This window comes from Crocuta crocuta, unplaced genomic scaffold (assembly GCF_008692635.1).
Source record: "Crocuta crocuta isolate KB4526 unplaced genomic scaffold, BGI_CrCroc_1.0 scaffold162, whole genome shotgun sequence".
Lineage (NCBI taxonomy): Eukaryota > Metazoa > Chordata > Mammalia > Carnivora > Hyaenidae > Crocuta > Crocuta crocuta.
The window spans coordinates 3,471,193-3,492,921 of record NW_027529433.1 but is presented as its reverse complement, the minus strand read 5'-3'; the positions used below and the strand labels follow the sequence as shown (position 1 = coordinate 3,492,921).

General features: G+C 35.6%; 1 protein-coding gene across 5 annotated transcripts in view; it reads left to right on the top strand.

Moving 5' to 3' along the window:
* The window catches only part of TENT2 (terminal nucleotidyltransferase 2), a 72,462-nt gene that overhangs the window by 8,165 nt on the left and 42,568 nt on the right, over positions 1 to 21,729 (top strand). For all 5 annotated transcript variants that reach the window (XM_077759888.1, XM_077759887.1, XM_077759889.1 and 2 more), the window contains 3 exons: positions 1,497 to 1,734; positions 20,979 to 21,093; positions 21,183 to 21,274. In XM_077759888.1, the coding sequence (XP_077616014.1) occupies positions 1,497 to 1,734; positions 20,979 to 21,093; positions 21,183 to 21,274 (445 nt within the window). The remainder of the gene's footprint in view (positions 1 to 1,496; positions 1,735 to 20,978; positions 21,094 to 21,182; positions 21,275 to 21,729) is intronic.

Sequence of the window (21,729 nt, the reverse complement as noted above, 5' to 3'; positions counted from 1 at the left end):
CCAATTAAAAATAACACTAGCTAAGAATTATTGATCACTCATGTAGTAGGCGTTGTTCTGAGGATTTTACAAATGATTTAAGTTTCACAAAACTTTATGAGGTAAGTACTGTTATCCCTCTTCTGTTGAGAAGGATGAAACACAGAGGTTAAGCAGCTAGTTATTCAGGTAGAAGCACAACTAGGATTTGAACCCAGGCAAAACTTCAAAGCACTGTGAGTTGTTCAAAGTTATCATTGTGGAAAGCTTTATAATGATACCAAAAGTATTGACTTTATTGAGATTTTTTTGAAATTGCCTGGATAACTAATTTGTGAACCACAAATGAAAATAAATTCCATTGGTTTCTAGTTGTACTTTAAAAACTAAAATTGGCATTCTCAAGAGAAGCATCATATAAAGCTAAATCACTTTTATGTTAGCAGATATTAAATATACTCTTATCTTTTTAGCACTGTACACTTTTACTTGTGAGTAGGCGTTCTACTTATTTTGGCAGTCAAGTAGAGATGAATTGGTGTAATCCTAAAGGAGTGTTGTAATAAAAACCTTTAGATGGCTGTGACCCATAGAATTTTAGAGCCTAAAAGTAATTGGACCATTCCTAAAGTATTGTCTCTATGAACAAACTTAATATAACAATGAAGTAAATATCTTTTTTTAAACAAATAGTTATTTTCCTTCTGCCTTTCATTTTGAAAAATTTTATGCCTCTAGAAAAATTTAAAGAATATAATAATAGTATAATGAACATCTGTGTGCTGTTTACCTAGATTCATTAAAGTTTTGCTGCATTTGGTTTTTTTTTCCTCTTTCTCTACCCCTACTTTTTTCCCCCCTGAGCCATAATAAAAAGTTGTAGACATCATTTCACTGTACCCCAAAGCACATCAGTGCATTCCTCCTAAGAATAGGGATATTTTCCTATATAACCAAAATATGTTAGTCATGCCCAAGAAATTTAACATTAATACAATACCTTTATCTGAAATGCAGTAAGTTTTCGTATTTCTTTAGATGTTCAGTGTCTTTATGGCTTTTTAATATGATCTTTCCAACTGATGATCTAGAATATAGGTGGACTTAAAGACTCTTTTAACTGTATAGCACTCAGTTCACTTAATCTTACTCTCCTTATTTAGAATTTGGGTTTTTATTGTCATTGTTTCTATGAATAAAAGTTTTTCTCCCAAGTTTTAACTGCTGAGATAACACATTGGGGTAGTTATACAGGAGACTAACTTTGATGTATGTAGTATTTTGGTTTTTTCTTAAAATAATTATTTATATATACATTATCAGTATGCATATTTCCTAAGGTGTTTTTCTAAGACTTCTCTTGTGATTAAAATGAATATTTTAAGATTCGTAGAGAACTACTAATGTGGCCTTGCTGAAAGAGTCAGTATTGGTATTTGTTACTTATATAGTTTTAATTATTTTCTGTTATTAGAAAGTTATTTCTTTAATCACTAAGGTATATTGCTTGTTTTCAGGAGATTAAGCGATGAAAAAAACCTTCCTCTTGACGGTAAACGGCAGCGTTTCCATTCACCCCACCAAGAGCCAACTCTAGTTAACCACATAGTGCCTTTATCAGGTGAAAGAAGATACTCAATGCCACCATTGTTTCATACACACTATGTACCAGACATAGTCAGATGTGTTCCACCTTTTCGAGAAATACCATTTTTAGAACCTAGAGAAATCACACTGCCTGAGGCCAAAGATAAGGTAATAATAATATAGATTTTAGTTTTACCTTTTGGGAAGTTGATTAAAGTATTGAAAACATCAGAAGTATCTAATGTTTTAGATTAAATAGAATATGCCTTTTTTTGTACTGTTTAAATTCTCAACCCAGCTTTCTAGGTAAATTTGATGTTTTGATTTTTGTTAGCTGTTCTTTTATGGAAGTGCAGCTTTCATATCAGGAAATCAGATTTTCTCTGGTTCATAAAAATCTGGATTAGAGCTCAAAATATTTCATTTCTTAGTTTAGAGAATTCTATTGTTTGTTGTTATTTTAGAGAAACACATTTTCATATGGTTATTATAATAAGTGTCAAAAAGCATTTCCTTTTTGAGTATTTGTGTTTGTCATGAGGTATTTGAATCCAGGGACTCATGGAGAAACTGATACAATCAGAGTGATATGATAAAGATTTATCAGAAACATTTGTCAAAAGCATTTCCAATAAATGAAATGAAGCTGTTTAAATAATAATTCTTGGAAAATGACATTATCAATTGTGGAAAAATGAGTTATTTAACAGTAATATTAAAAGCATATCCACCATATGCCCCCAAAAAGTTTTAGGTAATTTAGAAGAGTTTATAATGTGAATATCTGTGTTCTCTTCGCTTGTCTATGGCTTACATTTTGCTGTTTTCACCTTTCAAAGCTGCACCACTTTTAAGAAATAATTGACATCTGTAGGCTAAGGAGAATGATTCTGAAGGAAATACAGTGACTTTATTTTACTCATCTTTGGGTTCCTGGCAACCAGGATAGGTCTGGAATGTAATAAGTGTACACATTCAGGTGTATGATTATAATAGGTGTATGATTCAGTTTTTAGTATATTCATACAGTTATACAGTGATCACCACTTTCTAATTCTAGTATGCTTTCATCATCTCCAGAAGAAACCATGTACCTAGTACCAGTCCCTTCCCCATCCCTAACCGTCCTCTCCCTTGCCCTCTTCTTGGTTGCCACCAGTTGATTTTTTTTTTTTTTAATCTCTTTGGATTTGGTTATTCTGGACATTTCATGTAAGTGGAATTCTACAGTATGTGGTCTTGCTTTTTTAACTTAGTGTATTTTCAAGGTTCATCCATGTCACAGAATGTGTCAGTTGTCTCTTTTATAGCTGAATAATATTCTGTTGCTTAGATATACCATTGTGTTTTGTTTATGCATTCATCATTTGAACAACTTTGGGGCTGTTTCTTCTTTTGGCTGTTCTGAGTAATGCTGCTATGAAGATCTGTGTACAAGTTTGTGTGGACATGTTTTCATTTTTTGGTCATATACCTATTAGTGAAATTGGTGTGTTACTTGGTAACTCTGTGTATACCTTTTTGAGAGCTACCAGTGTTTTCTAAAGTGGCTGCACCATTTTACATTCTCAGTATCAGTGTATGGGCATTCCAGTTTTTCTACATCCTTGTCAACACTTATTATTGTCTGACTTTTTGATTATAGCCGTCTTAGTTGGTAAGAAATGGTATCCCATTGTGATTTTGATTTGCACTTTACTAATAACTAATGATGTTGGTCATCTTTTCATTTATATATTGACTATTTCTGTGTTTTCTTTAGAGAACTTTCTATTCAGGTCTTTTGCCTACTTTTTAATTGGATTATTTATTTTTTATTGTTCAGTTGTAAGAGTTCTTTGTATATTCTGAATATTAAACCATTATCACATATATGATTTGCAAATATATTCTCCCATTCCTGGTTTGTCTTTTTCCTTTCTTGATGGTATCTTTTGAAGCACAAAAGCTTTTCATTTTAACCAAGTCCAAATTATCTTTTTCTTTGGTTGCTTGAGCTTTTGGTGTCGTATATAAGATACCATTGCCTGATCCAAGGTCACAAAGATTATTGTCTACATGTTATTCTAAGAATTTTATAGTTTTTCCTCTTAGATTTAGGTCTCTGGTCCATTTTGAGTTTTAATATGCTATAAAGTAGGGGACCAACTTCACTCTTTTGCTGTTAGTCCAGTTGTCCCAGCACTGTTCATTAAAAAGATTCTGTCATTCTTTTGTTAATATGAAGTAGAAAAGCAATTAGGTAAAACCATTGGAAGGGAGGAAGAGGCAAAGTAAAATGGGAAAAGATGAAAAGCTTTGGTACTGTTTCCCACCTTCCTCCATTCTTTCTCCTTTCTTTGCTTTCTAATTTTAAAGAAATGCTTATAATGCTATAATGCAAAAGCCTGTGGTATAAATCAAATCTGACCAATTCTTTTAGTGAATATAGAAGAATCTTTTGCTATATGTGAGTTTTTAATATATATGCAAGCTCATTTTCTATGGCATTTATAAATATTGAAGCTTTCTATGTTTTTGGTGTATTTATACATTCATTATAGTTAACTGTTGGAACTAACTGCTAGTTCTGCATATGGACTAGGTATATGTTGAGTCTCAGTAAATTTAATAACATAATTTACAGTAGTCAATATATGTCATTTAGTGAAGTATAGTACCACATCAGTAAGTTTTTTTGTGCCTAGTAGCATAGAAAAAGATCTCTTATATCTCATGTTTTTGGAATAACCATTTATTTCAGAAAGATAAAGGTATATTTTGTTACGCAAATTTTTTTGAGTGCTACTCTCTACCTGCCTAGTTGTGGGAGAAAGCAAGCAAGCAGTTAGTTCTGTGTTTATTCTTTAAGAGAACACTTTTGGTTTTTAAAATTTTTTAATTTTTTTTACTTTGGTTTTGTTTTATTCATGGAATTTCTTTAAAATTTCAGATAATCTTAAGAAGAGTGTAAAATCTTTTTTTTTTTTTAAATTTACATCCAAGTTAGTTAGCATATAGTGCAACGATGATTTCAGGAGTAGATTCCTTAATGCCCCTTATCCATTTAGCCCATCCCTCCTCCCACAACCCCTCCAGTAACTCTCTGTGTGTTCTCTGTATTTAAGAGTCTCTTAGATTTTGTCCTCTTCCCCGTTTTTATATTATTTTTGCTTTCCTTCCCTTATGTTCACCTGTTTTGTATCTTAAAATCCTCATGTAAGCGAAGTCATATGACATTTGTCTTTCTCTGGCTAATTTCGCTTAGCATAGTAGCCTCTAGTTCCATCCATGTAGTTGCAAATGGCAATATTTCATTATTTTTTATTTATTTATTTTTTTAATGTTTTATTTATTTCTGAGAGAGAGAGAGGCAGCGTGAGCAGGGGAGGGTCAGAGAGAGAGGGAGACAAAGAATCTGAAGCAGGCTCCAGGCTCTGAGCTAGCTGTCAGCACAGAGCCCGACGTGGGGCTCAAACCCGTGAACCGTGAGATCATGACCTGAGCCGAAGTTGGACACGTAATCCACTGAGCCACCCAGGCACCCCAATTTTTCATTCTCTTTGATTGCTGAGTAATACTCTATTGTATGTGTATACCACATCTTCTTTACCCATTCATCCTTCGATGGACATTTGGTTTCTTTCTATATTTTGGCTATTGTTGATAGTGCTGTTAGAAACATTAGGGTCCATGTGCCCCTTTGAAACAGCACTCTTGTATCCTTTGGATAGGTACCTAGTAGTGCAATTGCTGGGTTGTAGGGTAGGTCTATTTTTAATTTTTTGAGGAACCTCCATTCTGTTTTCCAGAGTGACTACACCAGTTTGCATTCCCACCAGCAGTGCAAAACAGATCCTCTTTCTCTGCATCCTTGCCAACATCTGTTGTTGCCTGAGTTGTTAATGTTGGCCATTTTGACAGGTGTGAGGTTTTGATTTGTTTCCCTGACGATGAGTGATGTTGAGCATTTTTTCATGTGTTGGTTAGCCATCTGGATGTCTTCTTTGGAGAAGTGTCTCTTCATGTCTTTTGTCCATTTCTTCACTTGATTATTTGTTTTTTGGGTGTGGAGTTTGATAAGTTCTTGTCATTTGCAACTCTCTTCTCCCATTCCGTTGGTTGCCTTTTAGTTTTGCTGATTGTTTCCTTCACTGGGCAGAAGTTTAAGAGACCTTTTAAAGAAAACTAACATTTATTGAAGTCTTTCCTAGGCATTCGTATGTTACTATCATTAGTAAAAGACTATCATGTAGTCTTTTAAACAACCCCATGACATGGATATTATCCTAATTTTACTGAGGTTCAGAAAGCTAAATGACTTGCTCAAGGTCACAGCTAGTAAGTGACACAACCAAGATTTGACCCTTGTCTCTAATAATACAAAGAGGAGGAACTTAAGATGTTTAAAATCAAGGGTAGGGAGAGGCCATTCTTAGAATTGACTATAACACCAGGTAATCTGTTAAAGTAATAGCTAATGTTTAGTGGCTTGCTTTGCCAGCAGTGTGCTCAACGGTTTGTATCACTTACTTATGTTTATCTCTGTTACAACATGAAGTGAATGGGAAGTCCACTGTGAAAAAATGAGTAGTGGTTGGGGTTTTGAATGCACAGTAGAACGCCATTGAAGGTTTTTGAGTAGAGAAATAGCGCAGTCAGATTGACAGTTTGGGGAAGATAGTTCTTGTGGTAGAGTGGAGTTGAGCTTGGAGTAAGGAGGACCTGAAAGATGGGTGATTAAGGCTATTAAATTTATTTGATGAGAGGTGTGGAAGCTTTCCATTATGGCATAGGGTAGTGGGAAAGATGTGAGAGACCATGCGTAAGGAAAATTGGTAGAATCTGTGGAATCACTGAATATAGGAGAGAGAGAGAGAGAGAGAGAGGCTTTGATGTCTCCAGCAATTTGATTTTGGACAACTAACAGAAATAAGGAAATCTAGATTTGAGGCATATAAATTAGTTGAGGAACTAACTAGTCATTTGTTTTTAAAAAAAAAAAATTTATGTTTATTTATTTTTGAGAGATAGAGAAAGACAGAGCATAAGTAGGGGAGAGGCAGAGAGAGAGAGGGAGACACAAAATCTGAAGCAGGTTCCAGGCTCTGAGCTGTCAGCGCAGAGCCCGTTGCAGGGCTTGAACCCACGAACTGTGAGATCCTGACCTGAGCCGAAGTCAGGCACTTAACTGACTGATCCACCCAGGCATCCCACAAGAACTTTTGGAACTGTGGGAAGATCTGTAATTTTTGTGCTTTTGAGAAACCTCACCTTGTGCAAATTGCACACTAAGAATATAGATCTATGGAAAAATAAGGCTAGAGCAGATAATTCGAAAGCTAAACAATTTTGTAACTGGAACACTATCAAGACTAATAATTGGTACCCTGGGAAATAACTTGGTCAGACCAAGTAGGCGGCTTAGTATGGCTGGGTGCTGCTGCAGGGGATATTAAAAATATACAAAATAGAGTTGAGATATTGGCTTGAGGTGGGTACTGAGACAAGGCAGTTAAAAGTGGAGCTCTGAGTCAGTGAAGGTGCTGTAAGTAGACACAGAAGGAAATACACCAACAGAGAGCTGTTTGAGACTGAGGGGATGCTTTATTGAATGGGAATCCTCAATATAGTAGGAACCCAAACAAATAGGTGGGGCTTATTTTTAGTTGTGTTGGATCCATAAGGACCCCTACCTGTGTAGCAGCCAAAGCGAGGGATTCTTTTTCTTTATCACTGAAGGTTATGATTCTGAGACTTCGCTGTATGAATCTGAATAAGGGTAGATGTAGAGAAGTTATTGTAGTGTTCTGTTCTAGGTGAAAGGTATTTGTGCCTTGAATTATGAAATGCTTGTAGAACACTTTACATTATGAAGAGAAATTGATGTCTTTAAGTTGTATTTGGGAATTGGAATTGATAGGCTTGAGGATGGATTATATTAGGTCATCCAAGCCTACTTTCTTTGTGGAAGGAGTGTCTTTTGCATTTTAGAATGTAGCATTCCTGGCTTTCAGCTCACTAGATGCTGCTAGTCCCATTATGAGAAACAAAAAAGTTTACAGACATTGCCATATGTCACCTGAAGGTAGAATTGCCACTGGTTGAGGGGGCACTGAATTAGATAGAGAAGAAGATACTGAGGATTTCAGGCTTCTCCATGGATTCATGGTAGTATCATTTACGGAGATGGAACCAAATGGAAGTGGAGCAATATTTGTGTGTGTGTGTGCTTAGTAGGAATTAGAGGATAAACGGGCCTCATCAATACTGGGGACATGTTGTCTTTAGTGTGTATTTGAAACATCAAATTAGATATCAGAGATGATAGTTTAATATTATAGATCTGGAATTCAGAGGAAAGGTATTGACTAGAAATGTACATTTGGTAATTGTTGGCATTTAGATGGTAATTGAAGCCAAGACTGTGGATGTGATTGTTCAGGGAGAGGAGAGAGCCTGGATTCAAGACTGAAATAGTTTGAGGAAAGAATGGGAAACAGAAACGGATACTAAAAATATATGCAACTGTTTTGGGAAGTTTGGCTATGAAGTGGAGGAGCTAAAGATTTGCAGTTGGAACAAAGGAGTTTTTAAATTGTTTTATTTTTATTTTAACCACTTATAAATGTTTATGGGAAAGATTAGTGGAGAGAGGGGAGACTGACTATTCTGCCAAGAAAAGAACATGACTAAGGTGCCTCAGAAGATAGAAGGGGCATGTATCTTGCTTATGGTTGGAGTGATCGGCTTTAGGTAAGAGAAAAGCTTTCTGGAACTGGAAGAAAGGAGGGGAGGATAGGTGTAGATGATAATAAGGAAGTTTGTAGATACAAGGCAGAGAAATTAATGTGGAGTTGGCATATTTGAGTGGCTTCTTCCAGTTTCCTCTGTGAATTATTGTACACGGTCATCTGTTAAGAGTGAGGAGAATGAAGTGGGATATCCAGGGTTTGAGAGTAGTGGAGAGGGTTTGAAATAAAATTGACTGAGGGCAGGAAATCAAGCTGTGACCAGAGAAATAGAATGTAGAAGACTTGTACTTGCTGGCTCTTGTAGAGGAGTCACTTAAGATTGGTAATAGTGAATTTATTATAAGTAATAATAAGCTGGTTCAGTCAGCTCCAAGGAAACTTTTTGTTAAAGTTTTAATTACTTTGAAAATTCATAATCTGTGTTTTGAAACCTGAATATTTAGGTTTTTGAAAAACAGTACCCTCTTGAGTTTACATTCTTTTCTCCATTTGAAAATCCTTTGTCAGTTTTTCAAGTTGCTATATTAACAGAACTCTTTAAAATATCTGAATTATCTTTCTGAATTAATAATTTATTTTACTCTAGCTTTTAGGTGACTATATGGTTGCCTGGACAAAAAAGAGGCTGTAGAGGAATCAAGAGTTAACCAAGCTCCTGACTTCTATTATAACTGTTCTTTGGAAATTCTGATTAGTTTGAAGATACTGTGTGAGTTGAAGTAATTGATTTCGAATTTTTAGTTGAGATGAGGTTAGTCTAAGGTTTTTTGGTATTGATTATAAAATAAAAAAGATGATTGTGAATGAATTACTCAAGACATCTTGTATAATGTTTAATTTTAGAAAGGAGAAAATATGATGGACCCTCTTGGCACCCTTGGAGGAAGAGTTTTAAGGACAGTTATCTTACAGATCTCTTAGAGGCTCTATCTTAAAAAATTTTTTTTTAATTTCAATATTTTACTTTATTTAGAAACATTAAAAAAGGGGGTAAAATATTTATAAAGTGTTAGCTTACTGAGTTTTAAATATAGCTGGCCCCTGAACAACAGCAACACAGTTGAAAATCCTTTTATAACTTTTGACACCCCCAAAACTTCACTTTAATAGCCTGTTGACTGGAAGTGTTACCAATAACATAGTCAGTTAATATCCATTTTGTATGTTATACGTATTATTTACTGTATTCTTAAAGTAGGTTGGAGAGAAAATATTGAAATCGTAGGGAAGTGGCACAAAAACAGACACGTAGACCAATGGAATAGAATAGAGAACTCAGAATTGGACCCACAAATATATGGTCAACTAATCTTTGACAAAGCAGGAAAGAGTATCCAGTGGAAAAAAGACAGCTTCTTTAACAGATGGTGCTGGGAGAACTGGACAGCAACATGGAAAAGAATGAAATTAGATCACTCTCTTACACAATACACAAAAATAAACTCAAAATGGATAAAGGACCTGAATGTGAGACAGGAAACCATCAAAACCCTAGAGGAGAAAGCAGGAAACAAGCTCCCTGACCTCAACCGCAGCCATTTCTTACTTGACACATCCCCAAAGGCAAGAGAATCAAGAGCAAAAATGAACTATTGGGACCTTATCAAGGTAAAAAGCTTCTGCGTGGCCAAGAAAACAATCAATAAAACTAATAGGCAACCGACGGACTGGGAAAAGATAGTTACAAATGACATATCTGATAAAGGGTTAGTATCCAAAATCTATAAGGAACTCCCCAAGCTCCACACCCAAAAAACAAATAATCCAGTGAAGAAATGGGCAGAAGACATGAACAGGCACTTCTCCAAAGAAAACATCCAGATGGCCAACAGACACATGAAACGATGCTCAGCGTCCCTCCTCATCAGGGAAATACAAATCAAAAGCACACTGAGATACCACCTCATGCTGGTCAGAGTGGCTCAACTGAACAAATCAGGAGACTATAGATGCTGGCGAGGTTGTGGAGAAACGGGCACGCTCCTACACTGTTGGTGGGAATGTAAACTAGTGCAGCCCGTCTGGAAAACAGTGTGGAGGTTCCTCAGAAAACTAACAATAGAACTCCCCTGTGACCCAGCAGTAGCACTGCTAGGAATTTGCCCAAGGGATGCAGAAGTGCTGATGCATAGGAGTACATGTACCCCAATGTTCATAGCAACACTTTCAACAATAGCCAAATCATGGAAAGAGCCTAAGCGTCCATCAACGGATGAATGGATCAAAAAGATGTGGTTTATCTATGCAATGGAGTACTATATGGCAATGAGAAACAATGAAATCTGGCCATGTGTAGCAACATGGATGGAACTTGAGGGTGTTACGCTGAGCAAAATAAGTCAGGCAGAGAAAGACAGATACCATATGTTTTCCCTTATAAGTGGTACAGGAGACACTTAACAGAGGACCATGGGGGAGGAGTAGGGGGAAAATAGTTGGAGAGAGGGTGGGAGGCAAACCATGAGAGAGTCTTGAATACTGAGAACAAACCGAGGGCTGATAGGGGTGATGGGCATGGAGGAGGGCACTTTTTGGGATGAGCACTGGATTTTATATGGGAACCAACTTGACAATAAACTATGAAAGAAAAATATGTAGAATTAAGAAGACTAAATCATAGAATAAATATTAATGATTGTCAAAAAAAAGTCATAGAGAAGATTTTACATTACATTTACAGTACTATACTGTATTTATTGAAAAAAGTCTGACCTGTGCAGTTCAAACCTTTGTTATTCAAAGGTTTTTCTTGTGGTGAGAGGAACTAAAACACACTCTCTTAGTAAATTTCAGGTATATAATGCATTATTTTTAAAAAACTTTTAAGTATTTCTGAGAGAGAGAGAGACAGTGAGCAGGGGAGAGTCAGAGAGAGACAGAGACACAGAGTCTGAAACAGGTTCCAGGCTCTGAGCTGGCTGTCAGCACAGAGCCTGACGTGAGGCTTGAATTCACAAACTGTGAGATCATAACTTGAGCCGAAGTCAGATGCTTAACCGACTAAGCCACCCAGGTGCCCTACAGTGCATTATTTTTAATTGAAGTAACCATATTGTAAATTATGTCTCCAGAACTTACTCATTTTATAACTGGAATCTGTATGCTTTCACCAATATCACCCCATTTCCTCCATACCCCCTAGCTCATGATAATCACTGTTCTACTCTCTGCTAATAAACAGAATTAATAAATTAATAAATTTTAATTTTTAATTTTTAAAAATTTCACATAAAAGTGGGGATCATGCAGTATTTTCTTTTTATGTTTAGTTTATTTCATTTACTATATTGTCTCCCAGATTTATCCATGTTGCAAATGGCAGAATTTCCTTCTTTTTTAAGGCCAAATGATATTTCACTGTGGTATGTGTGTGTAGGTATGTTTATATGCGTATGTGTATGTGTGTATATATGTTTATGTACCACATTTTCTTTATCCATTCATCACTTGACATTTAGGTTTTCTTATCTTGGCTACTGTGTTTGATGCTACAGTGCAGTGCAGATATCTCTTTGAGATACTAATTTTATTTCCTTTGAATATATACCCAGAAGTGGAATTGCTGGATCATATCATAGTTCTATTTTTAAATTTTTTAAAGTTTATTTATTTTTAAGAGAGAGTGAATGCAAGTGGGGGAGGAGCAGAGAGGGAGCATCCCAAGCATGCTCTGCATCCTGTCAGCACAGAGCCTGACACGGGGCCATGAATCCACAAATCCTGAGATCATGACCTGAGCCAAAATCAAGAGCCAGATGCCCAACCAACTGAGCCACCCAGGTGTCTCATATTTTTAATTTTTTGAGGAGTCTCCATACTGTTTTCCAGTGTGGTTGTACGAGTTTACATTTCTCACCGACAGTATATAGAGTTTCCTTCTCTTTGCATCCTTGCCAACACTTGTTACCTTTGACTTTGATAATAGTCTTTTAATGAGTGTGAGAGGGTATCACGTTGTGGATTTGATTTGCATTTCCCTCATGTTGAACATCTTTTCATGTACCTGTTGATATTTGTGTGTCTTTGGGAAAATGTTCAGGTCCTTTGCCCGTTTTTAAATTGGATTATTGATTGATTGAGTCATATGAGTTTCTTTCATGTATTTTGGATATTAGCCCCTTATTGGGTATATTGTTTGCAAATAATTTTCTCCCATTCTGTACATTGCTTTTTCATTTTGTCGACTATTTCTTATTCTGTGCAAGAACTTTTTAGTTTGATGTAGTTCCACTTGATTTTAGCTTATGTTGCCTGTGATTTTGGTGTCAAGTCCAAAAAATCATTGCAAGACCATTGTCAGGGGGCTTTTTTATGCTCTTCTGTTCTAAGGAGTTTTAACATTTCATGGCTTACATTTAAATCTTTAATCCATTTTGACTTGGCTTTTGTGTATGGTGGAAGATAGGGGTCCAGCTTCATTCTTTTGCATGTAGATATCTAGTTTGCCCAACATTTAAAAAAAAAATTNCGTGGGGCTTGAACCCACAGACTGTGAGATCATGCCCTGAGCTGAAGTCGGACACTTAACCGACTGAGCCACCCAGGCCCCCCTGCCCAACATTGTTGAAGACTACCCTTTTTCCATTGTGAAGTCTTGGCACCTTTGTCAAAGATTAGTCATATATATATGATTGTATATGTATGGGTTTATTTCTGGGCTCTCTAGTGTGGTTTTTGTGTCTTTTTTTTTATGCTGGTACCATACTATTTTGATTATTATAGCTTTGTAGTATAATTTGAAATCAAGTGTGATCCTTCCAGCTTTGTTCTTGCTTAAGATTGCTGTAGCTGTTCTGGGTCATTTGTGGTTCTGTAGGAATTTTTCCAATGCCTTTTCTATTTGTGTGAAAAATGCCATTGGAGTTTTGATAGGGATTGCATTAAATCTGTAGATCACCTTGGGTACTATGGACTTTCTAATAATTCTTCCAATCCACGAATATGAGATATCTTTATATTTTTTTGTTGTCTTCACTTTCATTTGTCAGTATTTTATAGTTTTCATTGTGAAGATCTTTTACCTCCTTGGTTAAATTTGTTCCTAGGGCCCTATCTTTATAATGTATGTATTGGAAAAGTTTTGAAAGCTACTGAGATACATAAATTTATGTGGAAAATCTAGGCCAGGACTCAGCAGAAGAGGTCCTCAAGTGAACGCTTGTTTTGTTTTGTTTTTCCATTCTCTTTTTATTTCTTGGCCAAATTCGTAATAATATATGCCTAAAAGCAGTCAAACTTAAGGGAAAGAAATCAGTAATTCAGACTGCTTCATCAGTGTGCCAGTTGATAAATTAAGAAGACTATATCTTGTCCCCACACAAAACATAGTAATTTAACACGCTAACAAGGAGTGTGTTATTTTCGGCATGACATTTTCCTGATTCTATTTTATTTTAGTTAATTTTAAGAGAAAGGGAATTCAGCATCAATAATGAATTTAAATTTTTATTACATACATAACTTTATTCTGTAATTAGTACCAGCTTTTTCTTGCTTTTTTGTTAAGTTTATTTTTTGAGAGAGAAAGAAAGAGTCCATTTCTGTGCACATGCGTCTGTGCGTGAGTGTGAGAGGAGCACAGAGAGAGAGAATCCCAAGCAGGGCGACCCCTATGTAGGGGCTCAATCTCACGAACTGTGAGATCATGACCTGAGCGGAAATTAAGAGTTGGATACTTACCTGACTGAGTCACCCAGCTGCCCCAGTACTGTATTGTAAGATTATGGCAGTCTTGTTGCCTGAGGAGAGAAAGCCCAAGAGAGCCTGAGAAATTGCTTGTTTTTGTTGGAATATTTATGAACTAATAACTGATGTTTTCTGTACCATGTTTAATTTTATTTCCCTTGTCTTGAAAGCTCATTACTGATTTGTCCTTGTTGTTTCAAATAGCAATTATATTTAGTCAAAAACGTGTTACCATTTTTATACTTTACAGTTATGATCAGGTCTNACAAGAACAGATGTAGAAGCTGCTGAGAACGACATGTGAAAGTTCTATGTTAGGCTTTATTTATTGACATACTTAAAATTTTTTCTGAATCCCAATATATACTTGTCCTGGATGGCTTGTGTTGACCTAAGACAATGGTAACTTCATTAGTAATTTGTTTGAGCCTGACTTTGACGACAGGTTATAGTATTTTTTAGGAAAAATGAGCATTTATATTTGGAAGAAACTATTTTAAACTCTATGTAGGTAAATCTTTTTACAGTTTTGAACATATATAACATATACTTATAGTAAAAAATAGATATCTTTTACTATTACTATTACTTTTACGTTAAAGCAATAGATCTTGGCAGGCAGCCTAAACAGGTAGTATTGTAGAGATTTAAATAACTTTAAGAATAGGGGTACCTGGGTAGCTCAGTTGGTTGTGTCCAACTTCAGCTCAGGTCATGATTTCTCAGTCTGTGAGTTCAAGCCCTGCATTGGGCTCTGTGCTTACAGACCAGAGCCTGGAACTTGCTTTGCTTTCTGTGTCTGCCTCTTTCTCTGCCTCTGACTAGTTTGTGCTCTGTATCTCTCTGTTTCTCAAAAATAAATGAATGTTTAAAAAAATTTAAGAAAAATAAATATTAAAAAATTTAGATAACTTTACGAATAATATATTTTATGGATACTTTGTTGGAATTATTTTTTTAAGCTAACAATAAGGAAAAATTTGCTTCTGAGTGAAAAAAAAGCAGTTACTATTTTTTAAAAGTTTATTTATTTTGAGAGAGACAGAGACAGCATGATGTGGGGGTGGGGAGACAGCAATAGAAAGAGAGAGAATCCTAAGCAGGCTCTACACTGCCAGCACAGAGCCTGATGTGGAGCTTGAACTCAGAAAACCACTAGATCATGGTCTGAGCTGAGACCAAGAGTCAGATACTTAACTCACTGAGCCATCCAGGTGCCTAAGTGAAACAAAAGCAATTACAGAAAGCTCCTGAAGTGCCATTATTCATAGTCACTTTGGTGTTCCATTTATGATCTGAATAGTTGATACTTCATATTCATCTGCCAAGGAGAATTCATATCCTACTTTCCTCCCCCTCCCCTGGATTATTCAGCCATCTTCTGAAATATTTCTCTAACTTTAAGTAGTAGAAGTCTTATTTTAGCGTATATGTATATTTATTTTGAGTTTTGTCTCATTTTTACTTTATATTCTATATGGTATTTGTTCTAGGATATAAGAACATTATTTGATAATGTGAATCTCTAAGTAAATAATTAGCTAGTGAGGAAAATTCTTTTGTATAGAAGCCTGTTAGATCTCCATTATAGCAGTACTTGAAAGAGAAGAAATGTTTCCATGAATGTAAAAAAGGGAAGGGAGCAAGTATATAGAATTTTATTTTCCACATAATTGCAAATTGTTTCATATGTGAATGTTTCTGTATGAACATAACATTCAGATGAAAGAACTTTTAAATATGATAAAATTTAATTTGAGCATTGTTCTAAAGAAATTTGTGTCTTTTTGTTACCCACCAAATGTAGTTAGGTATAGGATAGTACCTACTATCAGTTCTAGGATTGTGTTGCTCTGCCTAACTGATTCCCTAGATCAGGAGGTTGGCACAATTTTTCTGTAGGGGCCAAATAGTAACTATTATAGACGTGTGGGGCCTCTGTTAAATATTGTTTTTCTTTTCTTTCTTTTTGAAACAACGCTTTAAAAATGTAGGGGCGCCTGGGTGACTCAGTTGATTGTCTGACTTTGGCTCAGGTCATGATCTCATGGTTCGTTGGATTTGAGCCCCGTGTTGGGCTCTGTGCTGACAGCTCAGAGCCTGGAGCCTGCTTCAGATTCTGTGTCTCCCTCTCTGACCCTCCCCTGCTCACACTGTGTCTCTCTCAGAAATAAATAAAACATTAAAAAAAATTTTTTTTTAATGTAAAAATTATTTTATCTTACTGGCCTGTAAAACAGCTCAGAGGCAGTATTTTGCTTACAGGCCATATTTTGCCAGCCCTACAAATGAATGAAACTTAATCATTCAAGTGTCATTTAAAATTTTACATTAACCACTTTACTAGAAACCTTTTTCAAATCTTTTATAAACTTGGATGCTTTCTTAAAGCTTTTTTATCATGGAAAATATCAAATGTATATAAAAATAGAGTATAAGATCCTCATATCACCAAACTTTAAAAACCAACAACATGCTACCAGTTTTATTACATCTATATATCTGTCCCTCATTAGTTTGAATCATTAATATAATGGTATAACATTCACAAATACTTCAATATTTTTTGTTACCTTTTTTATCTATCCTTTTTGCCAGTGCCATACTGTTGTAAGTCTTGAAGGCTGGTTAGGCAAATCCTCCAACTTTTTTTCTTTCCTCCTCCTCCTCCTCCTTTTGGCTTTTCTTGTTGTTGTTGTTTTTTTTTTTTTTTTTTTTTTTGCCTTTCAGATAAAATTTAAAGTTATTTTCTCAGTTTCTAGAACTAAGCCTGCTAGGTCTGGTCTTGTCTTTTCCTTCTTTTCTCTCTCTCTCTCTTTTTATTTTTATTTATTTATTTTGAGAGAGAGTGTGAACAGAGGAGGGACAGAGAGAGAGTCACAGAATCCAAATTAGGCTCCAGGCCCCAGTGCAGGGCTTGAACCCTCAAACCGTGAGATCATGATCTGAGCCAAAGTTGGACACTCAACCAGCTGAGCCATCTAGGCTCCCATCTTGGCTTTTCTTTTTAATTGTACTGACTCTATAGATTAATTTCAGGAGAATTAACATCTTAACAGTAGTTACTTTATTCATGAGCATGGTATAGCTCTTCATTTGTTTAGGCTTTTAATTTCTTACATCAATATTTGTTAATTTTAAGTGTACAAGTTTTATATATATTTTGGTAAATGCATTTCTAAATATTTCTTGTATTTTGCTGCTATTGATGTTTTTTAAATGTAGATTTCTGATTGTTCTTTGTTAGTACTAGCACATATACTAGTAGAGTATACTAGTAACTTTTTAGAAACTTAAAAGGTGAGAGAAAATTCCTTGGCTTGATATATTATGTTAAAAATTCCATTAGTCTTGTGGACATGTCTTTCTCATGTGCTTTATTATCTCTCAGAGTGTTACCTCTATTTTCTTATAAAAACTTTGTATGGGAATTGACCAGAATCCGTTTTAGGCATCATTTCTTCATATATTTTTTCTTACCTCTCATTCACACCTCCCTTTCTGAGATACCAGTTTTCTGTTATTTGCATTTAACAAACACAGATACAAGTGAGAGATCTTTTCCTGTACCACTTTTAAATTAAGAAGGTTGGCAGGCTAGCTTTACTATGTTACCGCTTTAAGAATCTCTTCTGTTGTTATATAGTATTCAGCAATATAGTTTCTGAGAACTTTTCTCTCCTTTTTCTCTATTTTTCTATACAGTAGAATTTTTCACCCTCTCCAGTACTGGCCTTTGAGTCAGATAATCTTTGCTGTGAGGGATCAACCTATTCATGGTAAGATGTTTAGTGGCATTCTGCCTTCTATCTACTAGATACCAGTGACCACCCAGTGGCACCTCTCTTCCCCCCAGGTATGATAACTAAAAATGATGGTAGGCATTGTCACATGTCTCCGTGAAGGCAGAGTCATTCTAGTTTCACACTCTTTTCTCTTTGCCTCTAATGGCTCTTTACTGTTTATTTTAGATTTCTTCTTTTGCTAGTTTCCACTTGGTGTATTGCTCTGTCTTAGAAGGGAGCTTTCACGTTTTTTTGAGATTTCTCATCTTTCTGTGATGCTCTTGAATTTATCTATGGACTCTTGCATATAGCCTGTGAAACTCTCCTGCAGCTTTGATTGCTGTACTACTCTGAATTGGATTCCTTAATTTGAGGAAGGGGCAGGAAGTGTAGTACCTATGGACAATTTGATTTCTGGATGGTCTGGCTTTGGGACTATCTAAAATTTTTTCCTTTTTTTCTTCTTATTTCTGATACCATGTGGGTCTTGCTTCTATTGGTATTTGGTCCCCTCTGCTCATATCTTGGGTCCATGAGTAATACATAATCATCTGTTTTGTATTTGTTGGCCCTGTTTTATTTTATTTTGTTTTGGTTTGATCTGTTTATTTTATTCTCCTATTTCCTTTATCGTTTTGGAGGGAAGGTTATTAAAAAATATTTAAATATTAACGTTAAGGATGTAAATATTATTATCAAAGGGATATTGAAAAATTATGTCTCTTTCACTGCCAAGTTGCCCAGATTGCCTCTGTCATCTTAAAATGTATATTCTAAACTTAGTAAAAGGAAATGTTTTGTTTGTTTACTCTTTTGTCAGCCTACTTACAATTTTTCTTTTTTTTTAGTTTAAAAGCTTGTTTCTAATTGAAGTATAGCTGATATTAGTTTTAGGTGTACAACATAGTGATTTGACACTTATGTATATTAGGAAATACTCACCACATTAAGTGTAGTTACTCTGTCACCATACACAGTTGTTATAATATTATTGGCTATATTCCCTGTGCTGTACCTTTCATTTATGCAACTAATTTATTTTGTAGCAAAGTTTGTACCTCTTTTTTTATTCAGTGTTTTATTTTAATGTTTATTTATTTTTGAGAAAGAGAAAGAGCGCTCCCATGTGCACACGCGCTAGCAAAAGCGGGGGAGGGGCAGAGAGTAAGAGAGATAAAGAGTCTGATGCAGGCTCCAGGCTCTGAGCTGTCAGCACAGAGCCCGATGTGGGGCTCAAACCCACGAAGCGTGAGGTCATGACCTGAACCAAAGTTGAATGCTTAACCGACTAAGCCACCCAGGCACCCCTGAAAGTGTGTACCTCTTAATCCCCTTCACCTGTTTTGCCTATTCTCCCACTTCCTCCTTCTGACAACCACCATTTTGTTCTCGGTAGGTGTGAGTCTGTTTCCTTTTTTTGTTTTTTTCATTTTAAGAAAACATTTCAAGTGATGGGTGATACTTGTGCCTGGTCATGGACTCTGGGGAAGGCCTAGAGAAGGAGCTGAAAATGCAGGAGAGAGATGAAAAACTGATTGGAAGTATTTGTGCTTTAGAATGACCAGAAGACTTGGATACAGAAGTATTGGTAGAGGGATTAACTTTGAACAGGGGAAGGGAACAGGTTGTCTGACAGGAGAGAGAAAGAGATGAGATTTTATTTAGATATGTTGGTTTGCAAAAGGTTGCAGTTAGGGAGCTTAGGAATGTCACATCTGGTACTTTCAATTTGCATAGTAAACTTGATGTAAAGTTATTTGCTACAGAAAATGAGGTAACTGTAGGGGACTTGAGGAAAGTAGCCAAGATTGAAAATGGTGATGGTGTGAAATGAGAGCAAAATCTAACCAGAGTCATGGGTGTTTGAGTGATGCTAAGGACCAGCCTTGGGCTAGACCTTAAAATATAAATTTGAAAGATGCCAATTTTGTGACTTAAACATTTTTTCAGTTTCATGTTAGCAACTCAGATATAAGAGCTTAGAAGGTGGTTGTTTGTATATACCTAAGATTAGTATTTTGCAGGACAGATGTCAGAGCATGACACGGGAATAATGTTAAGGCATGATAAAAGAGAGTGGTTCAAGGGATGCACTCTGGGGTATAGATAGGGAAGGGAATCACACCATTCAGGTGCTGATAACCTCGTAGAAAAGGAAGGGTTCAGTGGAATCCGTGTCTTTGTGTTTCTAGAGCAGGTATGAGGGGAGTTAAGAATTGGATTAGAGATTGAAGCCCAAGATAGTATACTGGAATTTAAATTTCAGAAGTAGAGGAATTCTGATTTTTTTTTGTAAAGACCATGTTATGGCTGTGGGAGTGTAAAGCAGATGAAAAATATTGGAGTAAGAAAATTCAGAAATGGTAGGAGTGATAGGTAGTGCATTGTAGATGAGGAATTTACCTGTGATGATGGCAAGAGTTGGATTGAAGGGGAAAGTGTGAATCAGACCGATAAACAAGGAGATCCAACTGTAGATGGCAACAAAAAGACAGGGTTCAGGCCAGTATTGTTTTTAAGAATGGGGAATAAGGGTGGTTTGCATGAGAAAAGACAACCAGGGGCTTCTAAAGTTTGTTAATATTTATTTTTGGTGGTATAAATACTAGAGGTTGTGCAAAACTTGTTTTTTTTAAAGGGACAGATAATAAATGTTTTATACGTTGCTGCTCACATGCTTCTGTTGCATATTTTATTTATCTGTTTGTTTTAATAACCCTTTAAAAATGTAAAAACCATTCTTTACTCATGTGCCAAAAACAGGCTGCAACCAAAGATTATAGTTTGCTGTCCCATGGATTATACCCATTAAGAATTATCTGTGATGGGGGGGGGGCGCCTGGGTGGCTTAGTCGGTTAAGCGTCCGACTTTCACTTAGGTCACGATCTCACGGTTCGTGGGTTCGAGCCCCGCGTCGGGCTCTGTGCTGACNAAATAAATAAAACATTTAAAAAAAAAAAAGAATTATCTGTGATCAGTTGTACTTTTCTGTGACTTATCAATGATACTTGGGAAAAACTCATAACTATTTTATTACTGAGTAACTGTCATTACTTGAGTGACAGTAGTTTTGGAAAGTGTTAAGGAGATCATATGTATTCATTTTAAAGATACCATTGGTAATATTGTTTTACACTTCTTAGTATGGTAATTACGTTTACATTTCTAAACAAAATTTTTACTTTTTTTTCTTACGGTGGATTCAAGTTGAGTCAGCAGATACTGGAGTTATTTGAAGCATGTCAGCAGCAAGTAAGTGATTTAAAGAAGAAAGAACTGTGTCGAACACAGCTGCAGAGAGAAATTCAGCTCTTATTTCCACGTATGTTTCCCTGTTTTGCATGCCTTTACGTATATATGTTCCTATTTTAAGTTTTAAATAATACTTTATAATCCCTTCTATTTCTCTAGAAAGCAGACTTTTTTTGGTTGGGTCCTCTTTAAATGGATTTGGTACCCGGAGCAGTGATGGTGATTTATGCCTAGTTGTTAAAGAGGAACCAGTAAGTAACGAAACATGTATTTCAAGTGTTAAATTTCATATAAAAATCTTTGAGAGAAAAAACTTGTTTTAATTAGTTCTTTGGATTTTCTCTTCATAATAATTCAAGAAAACCCAGGAAATGCTTCTTTCTCTTTTAGGACACATGCACATGCACAAATAAGCATATCACGATTTTAGCATTAATTTATTCTTAAGTTTTTAAAGTGAGATGTCTTCACTGTGTTTTAAAGAGCTCTACCTCTGTATTGACTGGAATGGATATGTTGCCAAGATGTAACAAGAAGAGCATGTGTCAGTATTATGTTGATATAGTGAAACCTTGGATTGTGAGTAACTTGTTCTGCCAGTGTTCCACAAGATGAACAAACATTTTTTTTTATTTCAATAGCTTTTATTATTCATTTATTTATTTATTTATTATTTTACAAATAGTTTGTCAAATTGGTTTCCATA